The sequence below is a fragment of the Plodia interpunctella genome, chromosome 8 (genome assembly GCF_027563975.2).
Source record: "Plodia interpunctella isolate USDA-ARS_2022_Savannah chromosome 8, ilPloInte3.2, whole genome shotgun sequence".
In the NCBI taxonomy this organism is placed as follows: Eukaryota; Metazoa; Arthropoda; class Insecta; order Lepidoptera; family Pyralidae; genus Plodia; species Plodia interpunctella.
Genome location: NC_071301.1, coordinates 11030212 through 11056208, shown reverse-complemented (window position 1 = coordinate 11056208; position 25997 = coordinate 11030212). Strand labels below are relative to the sequence as shown.

The 25997-nt window shown below is 40.7% G+C and overlaps 2 protein-coding genes across 11 annotated transcripts; one reads left to right on the top strand and one right to left on the bottom strand.

Annotated features, from left to right (window-relative positions):
- Positions 1–170: 170 nt before the first annotated feature.
- Positions 171–13260, bottom strand: LOC128671633 (uncharacterized). 3 transcript variants are annotated; one of them, XM_053748288.2, is made up of 16 exons: positions 13039–13260; positions 12519–12664; positions 11967–12174; positions 9188–9371; positions 8955–9114; positions 7234–7392; positions 6662–6810; positions 6364–6582; positions 5748–5964; positions 5111–5238; positions 4029–4193; positions 3218–3382; positions 2477–2798; positions 1320–1493; positions 1056–1213; positions 171–327 (listed from the first exon to the last, which is right to left on the bottom strand). In XM_053748288.2, exons 2-16 carry the CDS (start codon positions 12598–12600, stop codon positions 187–189), a joined length of 2631 nt encoding a protein of 876 aa, XP_053604263.1. In that variant the 5' UTR covers positions 12601–12664; positions 13039–13260; the 3' UTR covers positions 171–186. The 3 variants fall into 3 exon arrangements, with proteins under 3 accessions (XP_053604263.1, XP_053604262.1, XP_053604261.1); XM_053748287.1 differs by lacking the exon at positions 13039–13260 and adding an exon at positions 12835–12973; XM_053748286.2 differs by lacking the exon at positions 13039–13260 and adding an exon at positions 12776–12928.
- A 322-nt stretch (positions 13261–13582) lies between these two features.
- Positions 13583–25724, top strand: Mocs1 (Molybdenum cofactor synthesis 1). 8 transcript variants are annotated; one of them, XM_053748292.2, is made up of 10 exons: positions 13583–14327; positions 16509–16676; positions 18709–18872; positions 19069–19153; positions 19410–19473; positions 19885–19944; positions 21494–21606; positions 21994–22104; positions 22831–23072; positions 23476–25724. In XM_053748292.2, the coding sequence occupies exons 2-10, from the start codon at positions 16520–16522 to the stop codon at positions 23983–23985; spliced, it is 1506 nt and encodes a 501-aa protein (XP_053604267.1). In that variant the 5' UTR covers positions 13583–14327; positions 16509–16519; the 3' UTR covers positions 23986–25724. The 8 variants fall into 8 exon arrangements, 7 of the variants coding, with proteins under 7 accessions (XP_053604267.1, XP_053604269.1, XP_053604268.1 ...); XM_053748294.2 differs by lacking the exon at positions 13583–14327 and adding an exon at positions 14334–14601; XM_053748293.2 differs by lacking the exon at positions 13583–14327 and adding an exon at positions 14334–14605.
- Positions 25725–25997: the final 273 nt, after the last annotated feature.

Genomic DNA, 25997 nt, shown 5'->3' with positions numbered 1-25997 from the left:
ATAATAAAATTGATCAAATTACAGCTGATTCTAACTCGACAAGAAGAAACTTTTGTCTAACTACGATTCGTAGGAACTTATATTGTAATAGGTACGCGAGAATAACCATCTAATTTGAACTGCTTTGTAATATCTAATAGGTATGTAACGGAAAGTTGAAATAAAAGTAGTGAATATGAATGATATTTATTGTATTTGGTCGGGTATGGTAGACGGCGGCTGCAGCTCGTCGGGCAGCGCGTGCAGCCGCAGCTGCTTGTCCAGCAGCGCGTCGGCCAGCGCTCGCGCCTCCGCGCCGCACCACGCCGCGCCCGACACGTGCAGCGCCTGCGCACCGCACATCGACCGAACCATCAACATATTTGCTAGCTATTATTAATTGCGACTGTCAAGTCAGTATTGGAAACAAATTGTGATCAATTAAAACTAAAAAGAATGTCGCAGTCTTCATAAACGACGTCGATCATCACCTTAAACACACTTGATGATATGAAAATATTGACTACTGTAATCTTCTAGACCGTATAACCCATGAAAATGTAGTGTAGTCACTTTTAGTCGTAAACGTAAATCAATCATCTACGACTATCAATTATTAGGACAAAAACTTAATAGGGAAAATGTGATATTCAATCAACATAATGTAACAGTATTGTAGCTAAAGCGCACCGTGCATTGGGCTTCATAAAGCGTATCTCCAGAGAGGTGTCCTCAATTAAAACCATTAAAATAATTTATTGCACGTTTGTTCGGAGTAATCTGGAATAAGCTTCCCAAATTTAGAGTCCCCAGTATGAAACATATATATCCCGAATTGAGGGCATACAGAACAAATTTATTCGTTTTCTATGTAATCGGACGGGAGATGTTTATGACAGTAGTATTTATAACGATCTTTGCATTAAGCAACACTTATTGTTTACTTCCATTTTGCTTTTATTAGTGGGAACCTATAATTGGCTTTCCGATTTTTATTTTAAGCGACTATTCTGTACATATAGCTGTTGGTTCTCCTAAGAATAAATAAATAAATAAAGAAGGATTCCGAGACGCACCTTGCTGTGCGGCGCGGCGTCGAGCGCGCGGTAGAGCGCGGACGCGACGTCGGGGCGGGGACGCCGCGCCGCGGCCTCCAGCTGCGCCAGCGCCAGCAGCGCGCCCCCGCCCCCCGCCGCCGCCGCGCGCGACACGCTGCGGTACAGGCGCTCCGCCTCTGTTCAACCACAACAGATACAAATGTATAAAAAATATTAGATTTTCGATAAAAATAAAATAGCGAAAAAAACAGTTGACAAACAAAAAGGAAAACAAGACCTCACCTCTGTCGGTGAGTTGCGCGAGCGGCGCCGCCATGAGCTGAGGCAGCGCGCGCGCCAGCGCCGCCACGTCCGAGCGCGCCGCCGCCCCCGCCCCCGCCCCCGCCCCCGCCCCCGCCCCCGCCCCCGCCCCCGCCCCCGCCCCAACCGCCGCCGCCGCCGCTCCACCCGCCGCCGCTGCGGAACAGATCACTGTCATATACGAGGAACCATCTAGACTGTCATTCCTCACTACTAGCGCTGAGAAAAACTTATCATCTTAAAGATTGGATCATTCGAAACTGTATCAGTGCAAAGATTCGAATCAATTAATGCATCTTGTTCGGGGAGTGAGGTGTTGTTGATGTTGAGAGTAAAGGCCGGTGTAAAGCACTTCACTTTATTTACACGAAACAATTAATTATAATAATTATGTTAAAGAATTCACCCGCTCCGTGGAGTTGTAAATGTGCACTAAAAGAGTAAGTAAAATTGAGTAATAGAGCGTCGACCGATCGGCCGACGTCATAGGTGTTCGGTTACACCGAACACATCATTTGGATCAATTGGATCATCGGATCTCAGACAGATTCAAGAGCAGAGAGCAAGATTTAGTCGCGTTACGAATGAAATATAATGCTTTCATTGATATAGAATATTGTTTAAAAAATCGAATAAATAGATTTTTATATTTGCAAGTTACAAAAAATGTAATGAGTATTCTTGTTAATCTATAAGTATTTATAAGTGCAGACTGTCAAAAAATATAACTCCATTAAAAAAAAATACGAACTCATGTGATCGCTCTAATTATTTATGTACCTATTAGAAATTGTATTTTATTTCCATTATCTTCGTAGGCAGGTGTCGTATAAAGCACTATGTACCACACGAAAGAGAGTACGATTGTGTACTCCGACCCGAGACGTTTAGTCGAGGCAACATACACCCTCGTTAAAATCTGTAACTTTCATTTGTCGATGAACTATACTAGTGCTATACGACTATTTGTCACTAAACGACGGTAGGTAGTCGTAAACACAATGGATCAGCCAGTGTCAGGCAGGATGCTCTTAGGCGACTCGAATAAAATCAAACGCCGATGTGAGCAATAACACTTGAAAAAAAGAATACTACCTAAGAAAATAACGCGTCTAAAACATAAATAACGTGTATAATACCTAGATTCAAGAAAGCATTATCGGGGAACAGAGGCGCGAGCGCGCGTGCTGTGTGCAGCGCGCGCGCGTCGGCCGCCGCCGCCAGCGTCAGTGCGCACGCCTCTTGCTCGCGCCAGCGCCGCTCCCGCGCCCCCGCGCCCGCCAGCGCCCCGGCGCGCGCCCCCGTCAGCGCCCCCAGCAGCTGCCCGCGACGCTGCGCCCCCGCCAGCTGCACGCGCGCGCCCGCCCACTCCGCCTCCGACGGCAGCAGCGCCGCGACTGCCGACTCCGGCTCCGACCGACAGGAAAATGAACTCTCTATTTCGGCGCAGCGCTCTTCACACTGTGGACCACACGAAATTACTTTGCCGAATCTATTCTTACAAAATATACCTATATAAAATACTCTTCCGAGCGAATCATGGTCGTTTTTTACTATGTTATTGGTAATTAATTAAATGAATTAATTTGCAATGTAATGTATGTATGAATGTTCGCGTGGAATCTTGCAACTAAATTGTGAAACAGATATCATCAATCGATTGAGCTGAAATTTTGAATACACGCTTAATTTGGATGACAATGCATGCATTTATGCCGACGAGCAAATCCTTAACTGTTTACTTCACGGACATGATATTTTGTCACTCGTTAAATGTAACAAGATCTTTATGACGAGAATAAAAGTTCGTTTTTAGAAATGTCCTACAGTTAAATTTCCACAACGTTCGTCCTCGAAATGAAGCGAGTGTATATGCAGACCAGGGCGAAGGCGCGGTCGCGCAGCGCGGTCGGCAGCGGCGGCAGCGGGTCGGACGGCAGCACGCGGCCCAGCGCGGCGCCGCACAGCGCCCAGTCGGCAGCGGCGGGCGCGCCCAGCTCACGCAGCACGCGTGCGCCGTACAGGCGCACCTCCACTGGAGCGCTCTGCACGACACACATCGGCGCCCGTTATGCCTAATACTATTTATTTTAGGGTTCCCTACCCGAAGCCGTCTCTCTGATCAGGTTACATCTAATGAACCGAGATTTCACATGTACACACACCGTACATGTATATCGATTGCCGCTATGACAACAAATTCTAAAAATAGCTCCTTAAATATTTATGTTATTCTATTAACAAGTGTTTCTTTTTTTGGGAAATGTGCATGCTGTTTTAATGAAATTTGTCACTGTGTCGATAATATAAAAAAATATAATCCTCTCAAGTTATTATCAATACAACGTCCTTTTTTCTTTCGTTTCTAAATATTATTTCTTTCGAAATGAAAGAAAAAACAGAAGAAATACATTTGGATCATTGAATATCCATTAGAATAGGGACATCGTCAGTGTGTTTTGTGTCGGTGCTTGGCGGAATAACTACAACTTGGCGGTAGAAGAATATTCTGCCGTGCAGTCGTCGGAGCAGTAGCCCGCTATCGGTCGTAGGGTGACCACGGGACATTGGAAAACGACCCGAAACGTCCAATCCCAAGTGTAAATTATTAAGCAATCTTATTAAGCAATCAAAAACAACCCATACAGATTTTACGCCGCGGTAATAGGGGCGAATTAGCAACGAACGTACCTGGTCCCTGCGCAATGCGGTGATGGCGACGTGTTGCGCGGCGGCGGGCCCGGCGACCCGCAGCTCCAGCCTCGCGAACTGCAGGAACGGCAGCGCCGCGGCGCCCGCGAACCGCTTGAGGCAGCCGCGCGCGCGCGCCCGCAGCCGCCGCAGCTCCTCCTCCTCCTGCGCACACGCTGCCTCACACTGTCTGTCCGCTACTCCAGAAACGCGAGCCTAGTGTTCTATCTCTGAACAATCTATTCGATTGTTCATTCATCGCAAATCTTTGTCAAAATAGATGGTTTCTCCGTCGTGGACAACATCAGATTGTGATCTTCAAAAATAGCATCGACTGAGGCTGTTGATTGGTGCATTTTCCACCTGGGCGCAGGTCCCATCGTATGTGGCCGTCCAATTAAAAAATGTAATGGAGTAAGTGGAACTAAATTATTGGGATCGGAGAAAATAGGAGGTTAGAGGTCTTGAATTCAAGATAGCCTCTATCTGTATCAACACTGTGTTTAATTCCTTGTAATCTAAGTGAGTCCAAAGAAGAATGTGGGATGTATGCCGGAGAAAATTTTTAATTAATGTTGTTTAATTTTATTTATTTTAACTTTGACAATTCATTGAAAGTCTTCCCCGTTGAGCGCCATACCTATACAAGGCCGTCAAGAAACCGTGTGACGTCATTTCGTTAACGAGTTCAATGTGGACCGCTCGTGTCGCTAAACATGCAAATATGCATATGAATACCTTTTTGAACCTGTATCCTCTACTCTTTCTATCTGCTATCAAGTTTGGTCACAATCTACAGCCGTATTCCAAAAAGGATATCTGCTCCGGGAGGTTACCCACAATCTATTGAAAAGTTCTACCTGAGAATCTGCAGCGTTTGAAACAGACGTAAGTAACCTTCCTAATGAGCTTACGACTGTTTCAAATGCTGCAGATTCTCAGGTAGGACTTTTCTGATGCGTTAATAGGCGGCGTGCTTCAAAATGTTGGGTACATGAAATTAAATGCCTATGATGAAATTGGGAAGAAAACTACATCTCATTAAGATTGTGTGTGAGTGAGGAAGAGAGCAGTGACGTCACCCGGTGGTCCAGCAGCAGCATCTGCGCGTGCAGCCAGCGCAGCCGCCAGCTCAGCAGCGCCGAGCGCTCTGCATCGCTCGTCCAGCTCAGAGCCGCCTCCCATAGCGCCTCAACCCACGACAACAATTCTATAATATATATATAATTGTTAAGTGTAACTGAACACTAATATAGGATCACTTCGTTGTTCGTCTATTTGTCTGTCGAGACATGTAAAAAGCTTTTATTTCCTTCAAGAAAAATCATATAAGTCAATCATATAAAGAAAAATCATATAGGTAATAGCCAACCGCTAGCGGCGTCTGTGTTTTCGAAAATAAACAGTTATACGGTGAAAATTCGTCGATTTTACTTTATAGAAATTTATCACAATAAACCGTATAACACAATTTATTTAGCACATATTTGTGATTAGAGGGGAATCAAAACCAATATAATACCACCCGTTGAACCAAAATCACGATATTTCGCAAGAAGTACGATATTACAACACAGATTGAATAAAATTGAAAATCATAAATATGTAAGTTCAGTTGGAGACAGACATGTCAGGAAAACGAGTCTTTCAACATAATCTTCCAAATTGGATGATATGATGAAAAGACTATATGTATACGTCGGTGTCGGCAGGTCGCACCTGTGTGCTGCAAGTAGTTGGGCGGCTGCAGGTAGGAGACGAGCGGGCGGGCGGAGGCGGGGCGGGCGGGGTGCGCGGGCGGCAGGCGGCGCGCGGCGCGCAGCAGCGGCAGCAGCGCCGCGCCGCAGTCGCAGCTCCAGCCCGCGCCCGCCAGCGCCGCCGCGCCCGCGCCGTCCGCCGCGCGCGACACCCAGCCCGCGCCCGGCAGCAGCGGCACCTATACCCCGTCCAATATCGCCGATGAGGTTCCGAACTAGTGGCTCTGAAGGCTGTACACCTCGCACGCTCATAGAGATTGTTCATATAAGGAACACCATATTATGTTTGTCATCAATATTGAACATATGATAAGGTTCAAAATAAACTAAATTATTATGAATGTACAGTGCAAACACTAATAATCTCAAATCAATAAAATAATCCACCAGTATGCAGGTTTCTTCACGATATTTTTCTTCACCGGAAGCAAGTGGTGGTCGATGAAAATTACTATACAAGAGTACGGTATACAAACTCATATGGCACGAGTAGGATTCGAACCTAGGATCTTTCGGTCCATTACACCACCACTGCTTCAAATGTATAGTATAATATAGTATGTCGTATATAGGTTTGCCTTGACGAGTCGCAGCGCCTGCACGAGCAACAAGAAGAGGCCGTCGCGGTCGGCGAGCGGCAGCAGCAGGTCGGCGAGGTCGGCGGCGGCGGGCGCGCGCTGCGGGTCGGCGCTGGCGGCCGCGCCCGCCGCGCTCGCTCGCCAGCGCCGCGCCGCGCGCAGCCGCTCCACGCGCGCCCACACCACCGACTGAGGCATGCCGCTGTGCACACACCTCTCCTGGACAGACCAAGCGCTTCCGTTCTATGAGATGTCGACGATATTCATGATCGACTCCGACTGGGGCCGAACGCCGTACCTCCGCATCCAGTAAAGCTTCCTCGTGAAGCTCGTCGTGCGGGTCGGGCGGGGGCGGGAACCCGGCCGCGGGGGGGAAGCTCATGCCCAGCGCCAGCTCCAGCAGCAGGATCAGCTGCTCCCACAGACCCGCGGAGCGCAGAAACGCGCCTGGACCGTTCAAACGTTCATTTTAGGCATGGAGTAATTTTATTGGAACGAAGGAAACTCTTCTACACAGCACTGAATCAAAACCCTACTAGTATTAAACTAATCGTTCGCCGCGAACATACACCTCGCGAGTGTTAAGGTTATGTCAAACTCAAGTCGAGTAGAGATTTAAAATATTAAATTAATTCAAATCCCAACACTACCCTAGTTTGTGATCTTTGATTTCATCGTCATCTAAGCCATCTAGATAGAATTAGGCATAATTTACCAGAAAATAGTCATAAAACGGGAAATTATTAATTTGTGACACGACTGACTAGTCAGACTATATATATTTTACAATCCCCTGTTAAAAGGATGAGGAAAACATTTTTGTAAGGAAATAATAATAATAAATAGAGCGGGCACACTGCAGACACTCACCATATACATAAAGCAGACGCGGGTAGGAGGCGGGCGCGCGGCAGGCGCTGAGCGCTGAGCGTGCGACGGCGGTTACAGCGGGGAGACTGCAGGACGGCGAACAGGCGACGGCGGTCAGCAACCGCACCCAAAGCGATAGCTTGCCGGGCTCGTCGGACTCTGAAAACATAACAAAAAAATTAAATGCACATGTTGTGATCAACAACCCCCACCTTTAAAGAGCGAAATAGTATTGTTTACAATGGTAAACAGAGAAAAAAGTAACAGAACGGGAATCGAGGGCCGCGAACACACGATTTGTGTTTGTGGATCGTACTTTTTCTGAAGTGATACATACGAGGGATAACAAAACAATAAAAATAAAATACAATTTCTAACGCATTATTAAAACCATGTCCAAATAAACACAGTTGCACAGTACTTCATTTTTTTTTAAGATAAGTAAGTTTTCTTTTTTCAAAATTCAGTATATACAATGCAAACAGCATTGTATATACTGAATTTTGAAAAAAATATACTCATCGTTGTCATTAAATTTTGGTACAAATAAAAACAACGGAATTATTTATTGTTAGCTGCGCCCCGGGGCTTCGCTTCCGAGGGAATTTCGGGATAAAAAAGTATCATGGTTTTGAAGAAGAGGTTTTGAAAAGGGCGTGAAAAGATTTTTACAGGATTGGCAAAGCGCACGTGATGCCCTTGGTGTTGCAAGCGTCCATAGGCTGCTGACCGCTTTCCATCAGGTGGGCCGCATGCCTGTTTGCCTACTTAGTAGTATGAAAAATCCTATGTGTTATTCCAGATTATATTCTACCGTGTACCCAATTTCACAACAATGGACCCAGGAGATTCTAAATAATATAAAAAATAAAGGATTCCAAATTCAAATGTAATATTTTGTTCCTTTTTAATTGTAACAGTATTTATGGCCAGTCTAAGTATACACACATACATCCTCATAAACTTTATTTTTTATTAACACGCTTTTATTAGGTCGACCCGTATATTTTTATATTTTAAAACACTTACATTATTAAAACTAGATAGATATATATCAATGGGTTACAAGAAACCATATAACTAATTAAACCATCTTCCAAGGATCGTCATGAAAATTGGCAGCTGTATATAGTACTGACAATACAATAATATGGTACTGTCGAACCGATCTGATGATGGAACCGGAAGATATGAACTAAAACTTCATGATGGAACATCGTATCATCACTGTGTTTGGACTTGTTAGAAAGATCTTGTAATGAACTTTGAACACGATTTAGTTTCAAGGTCTTATGATGAAGCCAGAAGATGTGCACCAGCATTTCACGATGGAATATCGTTTTTGGCTTTTACGTGCACGTATAAAAGCGTGATTTTCTAGTGCTTTTTAAACTATTAATTAGTAGGATATAACTGTCTAATTCACATTTACATCCAGCGAGGTTCGCTTTTATTTCCGCTGGATTGGAATTTGTATTATTTCCATGTAAAATATAGATGTCATAAAATTTTTCCGCTCGCATTTTGTCGACTGAATTTTGTTGACTTCGATTACATACTGTATTTCTTGTGACTTTGTTTTTCTGTATCTTGAAAAAATATACAATTATGCATTCCTTACCTGTGTGTGTGTGTGTGTATTTCTATTCCTAATTTCAAAGTATAATAGAGCATTCCAGTGTTATTCATAGTGATATTTGGATTGAATAGTATCATCTCACCTTTGGCCAGCAGGTCCCTGAGCTCGGCGAGGTGTCGGTCGGGCGGCAGATGGCGGCGCGCGAGGTCCAGCCGCAGCTCGCGCAGCGCGACGCAGCGCGGGGCGGCGCCGCACGCCTCCGCCGCCGCCGCACACGCCGCCTCCCCGCCGCTACATCGCTCCTGATCAGAACACATATTATGATGATAGGGATTCGTGCTTTCTTAGCTACTATATATATTTGAAGAGCCTTACCTGAAAGTCAATGAACTGCATCCACAAGTCTACGTCCTGCGGCTGGTCGGCGAGCGCGCGGCGGTAGGCGGCGGCGCGCGCGGCCACCTCCGCCGCGTCGTCCGCCGCCTCCGCCTGCGACTCGAAGTAACGCCGTGAACGACGGGACTTCTTGCGTTCTACATTAATCGCCTGGGGAGTGTACCTGACACAGCGAAGACATACAAGTGGTAATGTAGTTCATATTACTTATATTACAAACTAGCTTTTGCCCCGCGGCTTCGCCCGCGTGGATTTCAATTCTTAAAGTAATGAAGTAATAAAGAAAATATCAGTCTTTCTTTTATCGCGTGTATTCTGTAAGACAGGTAAACATATGATTCAAATTCGTGTTTTTTCTCATTTTAGTTCAATTCCCCGTTTCCCGCTACGTGTCTCGTCCCGCAACTTGTCCAATCACGCTTCCTGCAATGTAGGTATCCTGTTCAATGTAAGTTGTCTATACACTATGTCCCATTTTGATACGAGTCGCACTCCCACTTCCTGCAACGCGTGCCGTCCTATTTTCCACGTTGTTCCGTTTTTGAGCCGTATCAACTGTATCAAAGATACGGGGCTTCCGGGCTATAAGGGAAGCGTCCCCCAATGTAAAAGCAAACAAAATTAAAATATAGTTCAGAATGTCACATAATCTCACACATAATCACAGGTCTATGACATTTTCACTTCGGAAATCACAAAACCAAGTTGGCAAAATTTCCCTCATCATTCACTTAAACCGGGACGTTTGCAAACCGATATGAAATTACAAACCACAGAGAGCAATGTTTATACACGTTTTATTTTATTCTTATAGTCGACGATATTTTTTACCCTTCTGTTGAACCCCCCTCCAAGACACGCTACGCCACTGACTATACAGAATCTGCAAACAGGACCAAATTTTGTTGGTTTCGATGTAGTTTACTGATGTTTCTTTACGATAAATAAAAGCACTCAGCAATCAATATAAAACTCTTCCGTTACTGAGTGACTGACAGACAACGTACAGCCGAAACTACTGGGCGTAGAAAGCTGAAATTTGGTGTGTAGGTTCCTAAGACAGTGTAGGAGAGACTTCTTAGTGAAGAAGGGATTTCCTGAAATTGCCACATACGAAGTTGTGGACAAAAGCTAGTACATATAATAAAACAGTAGAAAAAAAAATCTGTACATTGAATAAATTTATTTAAAAATAAAATTAGGCGATAGAGTCGCAGCAACAGAGTAAGAATTTGAAAAAAAAAATCTGTCTGTATGTCTGTCTTTTGTACATGCTAATCTTCAAAACTACAGGACGGATTTGAATGTACTTTTTATATAGCCATTAAGCCTGGGCAACATACAGGGTATAAATGATTTTGAAAACTGGAACACCTGATAGAGAACAATGGTACAGCTAAACTACCTATTAGAAAATATTGAAATGACGCCTTAAAGATTTCAGCCTGATAAGCATTTTCTGTTGAGGTATAAAAATGCAGACCCACAATTGTCCAGCTAAACTATAGGAAACATAGAAATGATGCTCTAATAAAAGTTGTTCAGTCTGATGAGCATCTTCTGTATGTATATGTGTCGTTATATTGATCTATAAAATTAAATTTCTTATAATTTTGACTCGTTACCAAAAATTGTTCGGCCACGCGAACGAAGTCGCGGGCAGCAAAATATGCTTTTATATATTATAGGTTTATTTCAATGTTGACCGTGCCGATGCCGATCCAACACTAATGAAATTTTTGACTTGTCTATCTACCTATATGAAATTATTTACCGCAATGAAACACCAGCAACGGCGGCAATATGTTTTATTGAAAACACAACCTAGGCAACTTAGTTCATCATAACGCCCTAACAGACAGACAAAAATTCTAAAAATAATTGTTAATGGAATTGGGTCGGTCGAATCTATAAGGGTTCCATTTTTGCCATTTGGCTATGGTACCCTAAAAATGTCGTTATTTTGAAATGACAGACAGACACTTATATTTTATTTATTTGTGTGACTTTACAGGGTAGCTATCATGAAACATAAATATGTAGCACTTGATAAGTTTCACATGTTCACTCTTTTCTTATATTGTACACCCATGTGTACAATATGGAAAAAAAGAGATAGCATGTGGATGTCACAGTAAGATAGAAAAAGTAATATGAAGCTGTAATAAAACTGATGTATAATATGAATGGCAATAAACATTTTGAATTTGGAAGATTTGTTATATTGAGAAGTACCCGCTCTGTACTCCACCAACAAATTGATATCACAAACATTCCAAGAGCATCAATAGCGAGGAGACCAAGTAATATCTCGAATACATTGTTGTTTTAGATGTGCAGGTTAAAGTAGATTTTCTGTATAAAAATTAACCCTCTTTGTGTTAAAATGTAGGTTAGTTTCACTTCATCAGTACACTTTTTAAAACTGCCAACATATTACCACATACTGACATTGCTCTGTGCTCCCTCTCTATAAAGTGATTATCTTGTTTCTGTCATAGTTTCTGTCATAGTTTCTGTCAACAAATTGATTTGTTTGAATTGTACTTAAACCCCAAAAAAATTACCAAAAAGTAAAAATTACCAAATCCTATTTTGATGTTTTGTGTATGTACACAAACCATCAAAATAGGATTTGGTAATTTTTACTTTTTGGTAATTTTTTTTCTCAAAGATTTCTTTAATATAAAATGAAAATAACTTAAATAAATTATTAAATTAGTATTAGTATGTAATAATGTCATAGATGAGTACTTACTCAGGCCTTCCAGGGTAGTAAAGTGTAGACACTCGGAGGTTGCCAGGATCCAACTTAGTATCAAGATAGAAGTCATTACTGTCCTTCAGCGGAGAGCGCTCTCTCACATGCTGTATCTGCCTTTCCTTCCCTGTTGACTCGCGGTTCTGCTCGTCATCACTTGCCAACAACTGGCTCTCAGTAAAGACATGGGTGTTATCATATATATCTATAAAAATAAGTATTATGATCACTTCTACAAGTTATTATTGTGAGCAAGTCACAAAATGAACAAGATACTACGATCTACGGACATATGGTTGACAACATCCTTGTGAAATCATCATGAAATCATCCTTGTGAAAAAACAAACCCTATTTTAGCACAGCAGAAGATCTATCATTTTTACACACGACTTAACAATTTGGTCCAGTCCAGTCCAAGGAATTAATAGGTACTGCGTAAGTACAATTACTAAATCCATGGTCCAGTAACAATCAATCGAAGCGCTTTTGTAATTGATGATAAAATAAAAAACGAAAAAACAAAATAAAATAGGTACATGGTACATACCATATTTTACTACTGCAGAAAGCGACGAATTATCAGATGATTTGTGAATATCACCAGTCGCATAAGCCGGGAATAAAGACATTATTGTAAAATAATTATATACCAAGGTAGGTTCCTACTTTTGGTCCATATTTTTCAGTTTAGCCCTGCAGTATAAAAATAATTTACAAAGTAGGTAGTAAATTGTGAGCCAACGAACACTTTCTATCCACAGAGTACATTTTTATATACTAAAAGTATATAGGTATGGTAAGTACCTAGTAATATACTACCTACGTACTACAGTAACTAGGTACATTTAAATTCTATGACTTACAAAAACGAGACTGAAAATTTAAACACAAAAAAAAAATATTGTCAAATTACAAGGCAGGCAGATAAAAATACAATGACTAAAGATGTAAGAACTTATGTACTAGTGTAGTAGGTATGTAGGTACGTATGATCTTTGTTTTGTTTGTGACCGCACACTGGTTACCGAACTAAGTTAGAGTTAGGTAGGTAGGTCGTAGGTACCTACCGAACGCGAAAACCACTCCTGCGGAATCATGACACTTAAAAAAAAATGTTGCAAACTGCTAGGTCTGTCTAGAGATGGACGTTTAAACGATATAATATATTACAATTATTTAATTTAAGCACAATAATAGGTTAATTAATTTAAGCAACTATCGTTAACTGCTTGCGCTTAAAACTTTAACACTCGGGCAAATTTTAATTCGATTAGAAATTATAGTTCATTGAAATCGTTCAAAAGTTCGAAATGTCGTGAAAAATCAAAATAACAAGTCAAAACTATCAGTAAATTAAATTCTGCTACAAATATGTTAGCAACTTTTTTCAACAAAAATTGTATTGTGTTTAAAACTTATTATTATGTTTAAAGAACTCAAGATTTTAATTTAACATTAAAAAAAAAATTAAAAATCCGACATTTCGACATTCTGTCATTCCGACGTTCCGACGTTCCGACGTTCCGACGTTCCGACGTTCCGACGTTCCGACGCTCCGACGCTCCGACGTTCCGACGTTGCGACGTTCTGACATTCCGACAATTCGACTTGGACTTTGTAGTATTACTGCGCATTTATGCCGCTAGAGTGCAGCACTGTGTGGTTGGTAAACAAAAGCATTGCCGCCTTTTGCTAAGTTGATGAAAACGTTTTCCATAAGATAAAAAAACTTCGAAAACTATGGGATACGCCTCACGCTATAAAATTTTAGAGCCAATAAACGGTCGAAAAGAAGCTCGGAACACTTCACACGTGAAGACTTATTAAAATATGGACTTTATACAGTAGTTCTTCAGTCAAAATCAAGTTTATATCAGTTTATGACCACAGTTTCACAGACCAAATAATGCAGAACATAACCTAAAATAGTGTTACTATTTTCATGATAATCCACTAAATCCTTCCTTTTTCCTTTAAACTCGCACCACGATTGCGTAGAAGGTATTTTTGGTCGTAAATCTGCAACAATATTGAAAATTGGCACTGCCTCCATTGGCAATATTTGTTAACCCTAGTTGTACCAGTAGCGCCGTCTGCGCTGAGCTTTGCGTAATATGCCCTATTGTTGCTGGTCAAACGGCCACATGATGCGTAGGTAGCTATTGACATTACCTACATAGCATTGTCTTTGCTTTTTCAAAAAATTTTGTAACTAGGTACAGTACAGGCCTACATTTAGCTATAGCTAGGTTCTTCTAGCAACTTCTCGGATAAAAAATACAATCTAGTATTTTTGGAAAATACCTATAAAGCAGCTGGCAGCACTGATTTTTGACATTCCTTCCTGTTGATAATGGTTGGTTTGGTTGTATTTGTTTGCATTTTTTGGTGATAGACGAGAAGAGATACGTAGTAGGTACCTACCTACATGAAGTTTTATTTGAATGGAAGGAAATACCTGTGAAAATACATAGAGTTATATATTTATTATTTTTGAGGATTTGATTAGTTTTGATTTAGATCTTGGCAAAAATTAGTACCTAACTAATAATAATATAATCCCTTTCAATTGTGTTTGCATACTTTTTCGATTTTCTGTGTCGTAGTGTTGGAAACTTTGAACATTTTCTGTAGGTACCTAGTGTTTTTATTTTAGTTTGTAGACTTGTTTGTTTAGTGAGCGACGTGTGTTGTTGCGCACTAACTAAGAATGATGTTAAGATCAAGTGTGCAAAGTAAACTTTTACGCCTGGTATTGAATAAAAATGGGAATGAAAGTGTTCTTGTGGTGGGACACGCTAGATTGTGCAGCAGCAATTTAGCTTCCACGCCGACCGCCGATAACCCGCAGCAGCTGGCTCCTCTCATGGACCTGATGGGACGTCGTCATAATTATTTGCGTATATCTCTTACAGAGCGATGTAATTTACGCTGTAAGTAACCACTAATATTGTACCTATGAGGAAAAACAGTATAGGTGCATAGATAAATGTTTCCAGTATTTAGAGTTAAAAATAATATGTTGAAATGTGTATATCACCTGCTTATATCATGGAATACAAAACACTTAGTTCCTTATTTCTAGCAATGCGTCGGAATGTATAACTTTCTGTTGAATGTTTAACTAAAATTAAAATCTGAAATAGATTTCACTAAAACATACAGTTAATCCCAGTTTTCAGTCAGCCTTCATGTGGCCACATTGGGAAAAATGTAGCTTTCATTTTGACTTTAGTACTGGGAAGTAAGTTTAAGTATACTTATGCTAGTTCACATGTGCTCTTGCTTACTGACATCTTATACTTACTGTTATTGCATGTGAAATGTAATAACAATAATTATAAGTGATAATATTTTGTTTCGTCTAAAGGTCACTTACTTGACCTGGCTGTTGATAATCAACAAATAAAGTATTTTATCTCTAAATTTCATCACTGTCTTCAAGTTTGTAGTTATTTATAAGTCAATATAAATTTAAATTTGTATGGACAGAGACCCACATTGAGTTAGCCCCAAAGTAAGTTATGAGATACCAACCAACAATACTATACTTTGAACATATAAAGATAAACATCCGAGAACCATGCCAATTTGCAAAGATCATATTCTATCTTGACCTGACTGAGGATCAAACATGGTTCTTCAATTTCAGTCTGGCATGATGACCTCGTGGTTCGAATTGTCAAGATTATATTAGTATATTTAAAGAAAATAGCAAATGTAGTTTTCCAAGTTCTTTCATTTTTCTTTCAGAATTATTATTTTAGTTTTAAGTCCATTCATGAGAAATTTATGGATCAATCCACAAAAATAAGGCAACTTCCAAAAGATTAAATCAAAATCAAATCATTTATTCAGAAATTAGGCCTTCACAGGCACTTTTTCACGTCATATTCTAAATTAAATGATGTTTACCAAAGCTACAAACTACTAGCATTTCGGAACGACCACTGCTGAAAAGAAATGCCGAAAGAAACTCATTCAAACAGTGTTGGTCCCTATTATGCCAGAAGGGCTTACCATTTTTTAAATATAAATTGATGTATAATTTTTTATCAGTAATATAACAATGTAAGTAAGTACACAATAAAGTGCATGGTCATAAGGTATACTGAAACATATTATGATTGTGATCAAGTGCTGATGAAAGGAAAATATATATACCTATATATATATATATATATATATATATGTGTATAATTAACCAAACAAAAAAAAAACTTTTAATAAAATAAAAGATCGAGCTGACCAGTTCCCCCGGCAGCACCCGTTCACGAGTTGACGCGTGAGTCAGCCATCGCGAAGCTCAACCACAATAGAGGGAACCTCCCGAACCGATCCACGACGCCGCTACCGGTTTGACCATTTGAGTGTGCATGACATACTCGATCTCCATAACCTAACATAATAGATACCTATGTTACTTTCAGACACTTGAAGATCACAAATCACGTATATGTTTTACAAGTAAATGTCAAAATATATGTATTTTTTTATTGATTGATTAGTACAAAGAGTATGTAATATTGTATAACAGGTAAGTACTGCATGCCGGCGGAGGGCGTGCCGCTGACGGCGCGCGCGCGGCTGCTGACGGCGGACGAAACGCTGCGGCTGGCGCGCGTGTTCGCGACGCTGGGTGTCGACAAGCTACGGCTCACTGGCGGGGAGCCTACTCTGCGCAAGGACCTCGCTGACATCGTCCGTATGTAATGTCGTTTGTTAACGCCCATTCTTGATAAACATGGATAAGTACCCACATAATCATAAATATATTTTAATTACTTTACCTCTAGTGGCAACATTACTGCTAAATGGAACTTGTTAAGCTGAGAAAAACGCTGTGGGTTGCATAATAATTATTATTATTACAACTATGTTTATTATACTCTATTATGTAACTGTTTGTTTTTTTTTCGAAAGAAAATAAATAAATAAACAAAACAAAACCTTGTCCCTAACAAGACACAAGTCTGTGTGTTTTTCGCAAAAAAAAACACTTTTCTCGACAGAGCTAAATTTTAAGGGTACTCCCCTAAATGTAAAGCAAAACCTATTAAATATATTCTTGCCACCAAGTAAGTCAAGTTTCCACGAGTGCAGACGACGTCTGGCACACCTGGATAGATAGAGCTCAGTAACGCAGAGCCTAGTGAACCAATCCCTACATCAGCATCAACTGATGGTGCACCCAGGAACCGCTCCCGTTTACTGCACTGACTATTTTTGTCATGCATTAAATGTGTGGGAACACCTATGTGGGTGTCATTACTGTAAGGCAAACACTTGATTGATAGTGGTAAATGATACCCAAGAGCCCCTGTAGAATAATCTAATATTATTATACGGTTTTGGTATACACGAACAGTTTTTATGCCCTAGGAGTCGTCCTAGGGCATAAAAACTGCCGCTAGCCCTATTTCACCCCTATAGGGATGTAATTTTCAAAATAGAATTAATTCTTATAATTTTTTAAAATTTCATGTGTCTCACTTAAAAAATGACGAAGTTTCATACAAACTGGCAACCCCTATTTCACCCTCTTAGGGATGGAATTTCGAAATATCCTTAGCGGTCGTCTAGTCACAACATACCTTTCTGCCAAACATCTTAATGGGCTCAGTAGTTTTCCAGATTTGGTGATACGTGAGTGAGTGAATGTTTTTCTATAGATCGATATTCAATGCACAAATTTTTTTTTCTACTGTTTTGTTACTGTCTTTTGTCTACTGAAGCGATGTTATCTTCCATCGTAAAGTAGTGTGCGTTACTCCAGCTAGAAAGTATCTCCTACAGAAATATGAATAGAACCTATAATTAGTTCCTAATCAGTTATGTGCCCGGCATAAAACATTTGTGCCTGTCGTAGTTTTTTTTAATGGAAAAAACTATTTCTGCTGGAGCGGCGGTTTCTATCGATCGCCTTCTTAACTTTCGCCGCTTTTTCGTAGCCATTCGAATTTGGTCGGGCCAACCAGTATTTTCAGTAACCAGTACATTCAATACATTATCTTGGAGCAGCACGAACGTGATTACGCTGAGTGGACAAAAAATTATTGATGTTTTTATTATTCCCATTTCCTTATACTAATCACGTTTGGTTAATAAGGCTGTTCCATATGGATTGCCATGAATGCTACATTAAAATATTCATTTTTGTAAAAAACTTAATAAAGGACAATTTTGGTGGAATGAACATTATACCATTGACATAAAGTTCATCTTGCTTGACAAAAACGATATATAGAAAAAAACTGACTGACTGTTCCCAAATAGTAACTTCAGCTTCGATTGAACCGGTGTATTTTTTCGATTAATAAATTCAGTTTTGTTCCAAGAACTGTTAAACTGTTGTTCCAAGAACTGTTAAACTATTTTTTCGATAAGTACCTAAAATAGTAAAAATAGCGATCCAGAGAAAAATATTGCGTGATTGCGAGGCTGATCTATCAACTCACAGCCAAAACCATTAGACCTAGAAATTTTGCACAACGATTCCTCATGACGTATGGAATTTGTTTTTGGAAAAACTTCCCCTAACGAGATAAAAAGGGGTTGAAAGTTTGTATGAAACTTCGCCTTTTTTGAAGTCAGACAATGAAAATTTTATGTTTGCGTTTAGTAAAAAATAAAAATACAGGCAAAATACCTATAGAAAACCAACGAAAAAGCACGAAACCCTCAGTGTGCGACTCCTATTCGCACTCGAGCGAATGTACATGATAATGTTATACCAGAGGGTCTGACGGCGATCCCGGGCATCAAGTCAGTGTCGATGACGACGAACGGGCTGGTGCTGACGCGGCGGCTGCCGGCGCTGCAGCGCGCGGGGCTGGCGGCGCTCAACGTGTCGCTGGACTCGCTGCAGCCCGAACGCTACGAGCGCATGGCGCGCCGCCCGGTACCTATACCTACCTCTAATGCATTTCTTTTTTCTTAGAGCAGCTGTTTCTCTCTAAACCCCAGATCTTTATTATTATTAGATATTATTTTTCCGAAATAATCTATCCTAACATTTGCGACCATGAAAAAATATTCTAAATGAAGTATTTTACTCGCTAAATTTGTTCATTGATAAGCTGGTTTGTTTGCTGTAGGGTTTGCCCCGCGTGTTGGCGGGCATTGACCTGGCTCTCCAGCTCGGCTATCGGCCCGTGAAGATCAACACAGTGCTCATGAAGGGTGATTACATTCTCGCATTTCTATAAGTCCTTGTTAGATAGATCCCAGAGGCTCCCTTATATCGTATTGCGAAAGTTTATCCTCGTTCTCGTCTTTCTTATATGTATTCTTCTATGTAGAGTTGGTGGTACACGTGTTTGACATGTTGCAGTCAAAGCATTTGATAGTACCTTTTGACAGTAATTGAATATGATATTTGCACTCGATCTTTATAATCTGATCAAAACAGTAATCGGAATATTCAAATTTGTTTCAGGTTTCAATGAAGACGAAATTTTAGATTTTGTTGAATATACGCGTGACCGGGAAGTGGAGGTGCGGTGAGTCTCGCCAACGCGACACTTTTTGTGTGGCCTTGGTGTATTATATTTTACAATCAGTCATTATATTAGCACTACTAGGATCCTTTGATTACCTATTATAACATGGTTAAATTAAACAGATCATACTAAAATGATATCTCGGGAGTCGGCCTGCCGCACTATCGTAAAATCAAAATCACCAAAGTTGAACAGGATTGGTGGACTATGTTTCCTGCTCATTGACTCTACACGGTAGCTCAGTGCCTAAGAGCGTCCTAACTTTTTACTGCGCATTACTTTCTATGATTGTACTACCTACTGCATTTTGACAAAATAACTTATAACACCTTTTTTCGCTATTAAACGTTGCCCAAGGGGGCGAAGTCTGTTTACTGGTCAGTTCATTAGTTCTTGGCGTTTTCTTCTCAGCTGGATCCCAAGGAGAACTAAACTGCGAGGCGCTAGAGACGCCTTTCAGATTTCATTTAGGTACATCATTACTATTTCTTTGTATCGAGTATATAGTCTTAAATATGTAACAAGTATTTTGCTTGTTTTACTATTATACTAATATTATAAAGAGAAAATATTTGTATTTTTGTTTGAAACGGATAAACTCGACTGCGATTTTGCACAGAGACAGACGAAACATACAGCAGTGACTTTTTTTAAAGAAAAGTTGATCCCAAAAGGCAAAATTGAAAATTTGTAAGAAAAAACGTTTAGTACCTACACGCATATCTCCGGAAATACTAGACGAACTTCAATAAATTTATACTTTATAACTTTAATCCTCTTCATCTTCTTCAATCCCAACTAATATTATAAATGCGAAAGTAAGTTTGTTTGTTACCTCTTCAAGCATTATCTACTGGGCCGATTGTTATGAAAAATAACCTGGAATAACACATAAGGTACTTTTTATCCCGAAATTCCCACGGCAGCGAAGCCCCGGGCCGCAGCTAGTGACCGAATAAAACAACAGAACATACCTAATACTCTTTAAGCATTTACGCCGTTTGGCTCAAAAATAATACTTTCCAACCTGTTAAAAACCATCAACCACTTCTATAAAAATATATTAATTAATCAATACATATATGTAATAAAACAGTAGAAAAAAATTCATGTACCCACATGGAATATATTTACATAAAAACAAAATTAGGCAATAGAGTCATAGGAATAGAGTAAGAATTTGAAAAAAAAATCTGTCTGTTTGTCTATTGGTACACGCTAATCTTAGGATTTTTTCGTTATATAGCTATTAATTTCATATAATAATAAAAATAATATTGTAAAATTTAGAGTTTGAAATGTTTAATAATTTATTGTTACTTATTATGTTTTTCCTAAATATTTAAAAACTAGTATAAAACGCTGCGTTCAATTCAATTCTAATCACGGCCTTGACATGCCGCGCGTCACGTCTGGTAAACGCTTTCAAGGACTAACAATATATTTTTTCAAAGACTAAAATCAAACTTTATTCTATAGTCTTTGCATGTATTGCTTTACAGGCTTTATTTGAATTCTCATCGCATATTACAAAAAGCAAAGTGGCAAAAAAAAAATATTTTTACTAGCTTTTGCCCGCGGCTTCGCCAGCATAAATTTTCCGGAAAGAAAGGTACCTTATGTCGTTCTCCTTACTTGAAACTATATGTATGAAGAGGTGACAAACAAACTTACTTTTGCATTTATAATATTAGTTAGGATTATTCTACCCGTTGTTATGTGGCAATGTTCATCAGTTTCGCCGTCGGGAACAAAAGTTTAGCAAACTATTTGTAGATAGTGTATAGTCGGCCTTAATCTCTGTCCAAGTTGAATCATGTAGTCAAACATTATAAACCATCAAACTATGAGCAGATATATAGCGATAATAGAGAAGATTATTTTGTAAGAACATGTTACATACCACACTCGTCATGAGAGTAGCAGCACATCATATGTAGTGTATTTGTGAGGCGAGGAGTTGGTGGCGTGTGACCGGTGACGTTGTGCCTCAGGTTCATCGAGTTCATGCCGTTCGCAGGCAACGCGTGGGCGCGGGACCGGCTTGTGCCGTACCGCGCCGCGCTGCGCCGCGTGCTGCGCCGCCATCCCGACCTGGCGCCCGTCGCGCCGCGGCCCAACGACACTGCCCGGGTGAGATACGCTTTACTATTCTAATACGAATGTTAGTTATTGCAATTGATGTCCAACAAAAACCGACCTGAAAAATCATATCAAAATCCATTGTTCCCCTTGGGAATTATTATAACCCGGTGTAAATAAATATGAACATCGCTGCTTACAAACGTCATTTATACAGATCAAACACAATTCCGTTACATCAATATATTACATCAATATTGACAGAATTAGTATGTAATCTTTTTTAAAATAAGTATTTATTAGGTATGCAGGCAGCAAAAAAATATGATTCTATTTTTTAAAAAGACAAACTAGGCTAGGATGCATCATGCCGCGGTGAGACAAATGTTACGGGACATACTGCTGTATCGCTTACTGGATTTGTTTGTGGCGCCGCAGGTGTGGCAGGTGCCGGGGTTCGCGGGCCGCGTGGGCTTCATCGCGTCCATGACGCAGGCGTTCTGCTCCTCCTGCAACCGGCTGCGGCTCACCGCCGACGGGAACCTCAAGGTACACACTTTTCGCATCACTATCTTTGCTCATTTTACCAACTATCTTTCAATGGAAATAGGTACTCGTGGCTAGGTTTGCTCAAACAGAAACATAAATATACTTCAATATCTTGATTTTTGTTGTTATGCAATATAGGTTGGCATAATGTAAGGTATTACAAATTACACTTGATTACATCCGGACGACCGTGACATGCGCAGTTTCTCCGCTCCGCCGCGCATGATGTCGGCGGAAATCTCACTACATAATTATTTATCGCTGCGCGAGGTAAAATGCTAAATAAGTAGGACGCGAGTTTCTTAGCGTCACAGCTCACAGCCCTTGATGTTCTGCTAACTTAAAGCGATGAAGCCCAGCGACCGCTTTTTACTTATTTATGTAACTTTTATTTCACAAAAATAGTTATAATTCATAAAAGTTCAATAACCAGACCAGACAGAATAATATAATTTTGTTCGGCATCCTTACAACTAAGGATTTTGTGCAATTAAGTAATTCTTTACACAATGTACATATGCAGTATTTACATGTAATTCAATACGTTAGTCTCCAACATCGCTACAAATCTGTGTAAGTAGTAGCTTGAACCCTCAACCCTGTCGGGCATTAAAATTTTACTGAAAAATAATTGACTGTCGTCATTCTCACAATTACAATTTGCTCAATATAGTTCCACACAAATATTTATCTACGAGCACATCGTAAATATAAGCTGGGTGGCAGGTGTGCCTGCTGGGCGAGGCGGAGGTGTCGCTGCGGGACGCGCTGCGTGCGGGCGCGAGCGACGCGGACGTCGCGCAGCTAGTGCGCGCCGCGCTGCGCAACAAGCGATCGCAGCACGCGGGCATGGACAGCCTCGCGCAGCTCCCCAACAGGCCCATGATCCTCATCGGCGGCTAGCGGCGCTCGGCGTGCGCCGGTACTGCACCGCCGCGGGGGGCCGGGGGGAGGGGGACCACCGACTTGTATGTGCCCTTTTATATTTCTTAATTGTCTACAAGTCAACTTGGGGCAAAAATACATTTTTTTATGTATGTATGTTTGTTTGTTTGTTTGTAATGCTAGAACTTTCGAACCGTTGTTGGTTTGATTTTGATGAAAGTTATGTAGGATCTGTCAATAGAATTTTTAAGTTCGGAGGGCCTCAAAATTGGTTAAGTTTTTTTTGAAATATTTACAATTTTGTTAAAACTTATTAAAAATTTATTGTGTTCGCGAGGTTATTATAAGTTCACGGCGAACAACTAGTATCTAAGATTTCATGAATAAAAAATTTAAAAGGGGTGGATGGGGGAAAGTTTGCTAATTTATTGTTATATTTTTGCCAAGTTATCGTATGTCAGAATGTAGTATTGTTGTCCGCGAAAGGAGTCGGAGGATCCCGACGGGCTGACGCACCTGGACGGCGAGGGCCGCGCGCGGATGGTGGACGTCGGGGACAAGCCCGTGACGCGGCGCGAGGCGGTGGCGGAGTGCCGGCTGCAGGCGGGCGCGCGGCTGCTGCGGGCGCTGCGTCGCGCTGAGCTGCGCAAGGGCGACGCGCTCAGCGCGGCGCAGCTCGCCGGCGTGCTGGCCGCCAAGCGCACCGCCGACCTCATCCCGCTGTGCCACGCGCTGCCGCTCGACTGCGTGCGCGTGTCCGTGCAGCTGCCGCGGGGCGAGGCTGGCGCGCTGAGCGTGCGCTGCAGCGTGCGCACGCGCGCGCGCACGGGCGCGGAGATGGAGGCGCTGGTGGGCGCGGCGCTGGCGGCGCTGACGCTCTACGACATGGGCAAGGCGGTGGACAAGCGCATGCGCATCACGGACCTGCGGCTGCTGCACAAGAGCGGCGGCCGCTCCGACTGGCCCGCCGAGGCCGATTCGCCGCGAGAGGACTAGGCGCAGCCGCACGAGACGCTCGCGCCGACCGACCTCATGCATTTCTAGGTGCGACGTAGGAATTTCTATGGGAAATTGCATAAATCTAAAAATTGATACGAACGTTCGAGCCGATGTGGAGTTGAGTTGAGTTGGAGTGGTTAATGGACACGCGGCTTGATTGGGAGTAGTGTTGCCGAACTATCGATAGTTTCAATCGAAAAAGTCCATAATATCGATTGCATATCTATGCCGATTGACTATCGATAGTTTGAGGAAAAGCAATAGTTAATTAGAACGCAATCGATAATTGACTATCGAGCGGCAAAACTAATTGGGAGGTCATAGGATTTTACGCGCCATGATTGGGTAGTCAAATTCAAAATACCTCGCGCGATCTTGATTGAGACCCAATTGGGTCTCAATCAAGATCGCGCAAGATCTTGGGACATTTTTTGCTTTTCTTTTGAATTAAAGAAAGAAAAACGTTTATTTCGTATTCGAATAAGAAAGACCGGGTCTTTTAGTCAAATTTATGGGAACAAAGCCTTCACGACTTCGTCGCGGCATCGTGGTGCTCGTTCACAAGCGGAGGATCGTGTGCCGCCGCCCTCGCGGGTAGCAGCGACGAATGGTTAGTTCGGTAGTTATCTCCCGCTCACTTTCACATGTTTAAAATTGACAGAAAAATACAAAACAAACTTTAGCTTATTAATTTAAAGAATGCTTTCAGTTTTTTATGAATAACACTTATTATCCACTTTGACTTATTTATCCACTTTGATCCAACGTTTTATGAATAACCAAACTTTAGCTTAAAGTATGCATTAGCATACTTTAAGCTAAAGTTTGGTTTGTCACTATTGCACTTTAAAATATTTGCTTAAATTATTTATTAAATTCACAACACACTTTACAATACAATATTAGAAACTTAGTCGAAAAGATTGTAAAATATATTATACAAAGCTAAGACAGGCACTTATTTGAATACAATAATAAATATTACAAGCTAGGTATATTATGTAGGTACTAAAATTATTACATATATAAAAAACTTCAAACGCGCTGCACCGAGGCAACGTGCACAGAATGCTGGCAGCATTTCCTCGCTGTACTGCCAGACTTATATGCTGAGCAATTATTTATTTATTGTTATCAATTCTTATTTATTGTTGTCAATTTCCTCACATTTGAAGTGAAGAATACTCTTCACATCTCGACAGGAAAGCGTCATTTCACCGACTAATCCAGAGCAGTTACTATCTATACATATATAATAAAACTGTAAGTGGGCTATGTTCGCACTGTTAGGTCCTGTTCGCACTGCGATAATTCACCGCGCGGTTTATTTCTCGACATTGAATCTTTCTAGAGTGACTGTGATTTCTAGATATATATATCTATCTAGATATAGTGTTGTGACTTATAATTATAATCTACTTTATAAAAAGACCTACAACATATTAGACCTATACATTTAAGTCATAATGTAAATAATTATATTATGTTATTTAGCTATACTATAAGCATACTATTTTACTTCTTGCATCTATCAACTGTTACTACATTGTTTTACAAATACATAATGGTTGGAAAGTAAAAATATGGTCAAGTATTGGGCGGTTCTTGTAGTCCCCCAAGGGCGCACCTTTAAACTTTATGTTTAATTATTCCATATATATTTTTTTAATTAATACATTTTTTTATTTATGACTTTGTAATTTTGAGTCTTCTTGAATCTTATGTGCCAAAGATTTTTTTAAGTCTTCTTGAATCTTATGTGCCAAATGGACAGTATGATTCACAACAAAGTTCATATTTTTGTAAATATTATAGGTCTGGGGCTCATCAACCCTGACCAGATGTCCAATGCTCCTAATAAATGCCCTTTGTACCTTGCAACAAAAGACTGGCTTGTAGGTAGTAATACTAGGGTATTACCTGATAACATCCCAAGATATATCCTACTATTCCTAGTTTCAACAAAATGTGTATGTACTCACACACATTTTTAAGACAAGTGTTTTTAT

Coding starts and splice junctions, on each gene's coding strand:
- LOC128671633 (XM_053748288.2), bottom strand. CDS start 12,600: ATGTCTTTATTCCCGGCTTATGCGACTGGTGATATTCACAAATCATCT. Junction 12,175..12,518: donor TTCTGCAGTAGTAAAATATG/GTATGTACCATG, acceptor TTATTTTTATAG/ATATATATGATAACACCCAT. Junction 6,583..6,661: donor AAGCTTTACTGGATGCGGAG/GTACGGCGTTCG, acceptor TGGTCTGTCCAG/GAGAGGTGTGTGCACAGCGG.
- Mocs1 (XM_053748289.2), top strand. CDS start 14,682: ATGATGTTAAGATCAAGTGTGCAAAGTAAACTTTTACGCCTGGTATTG. Junction 16,677..18,708: donor GGACCTCGCTGACATCGTCC/GTATGTAATGTC, acceptor ATGTTATACCAG/AGGGTCTGACGGCGATCCCG. Junction 18,873..19,068: donor AGCGCATGGCGCGCCGCCCG/GTACCTATACCT, acceptor TGTTTGCTGTAG/GGTTTGCCCCGCGTGTTGGC.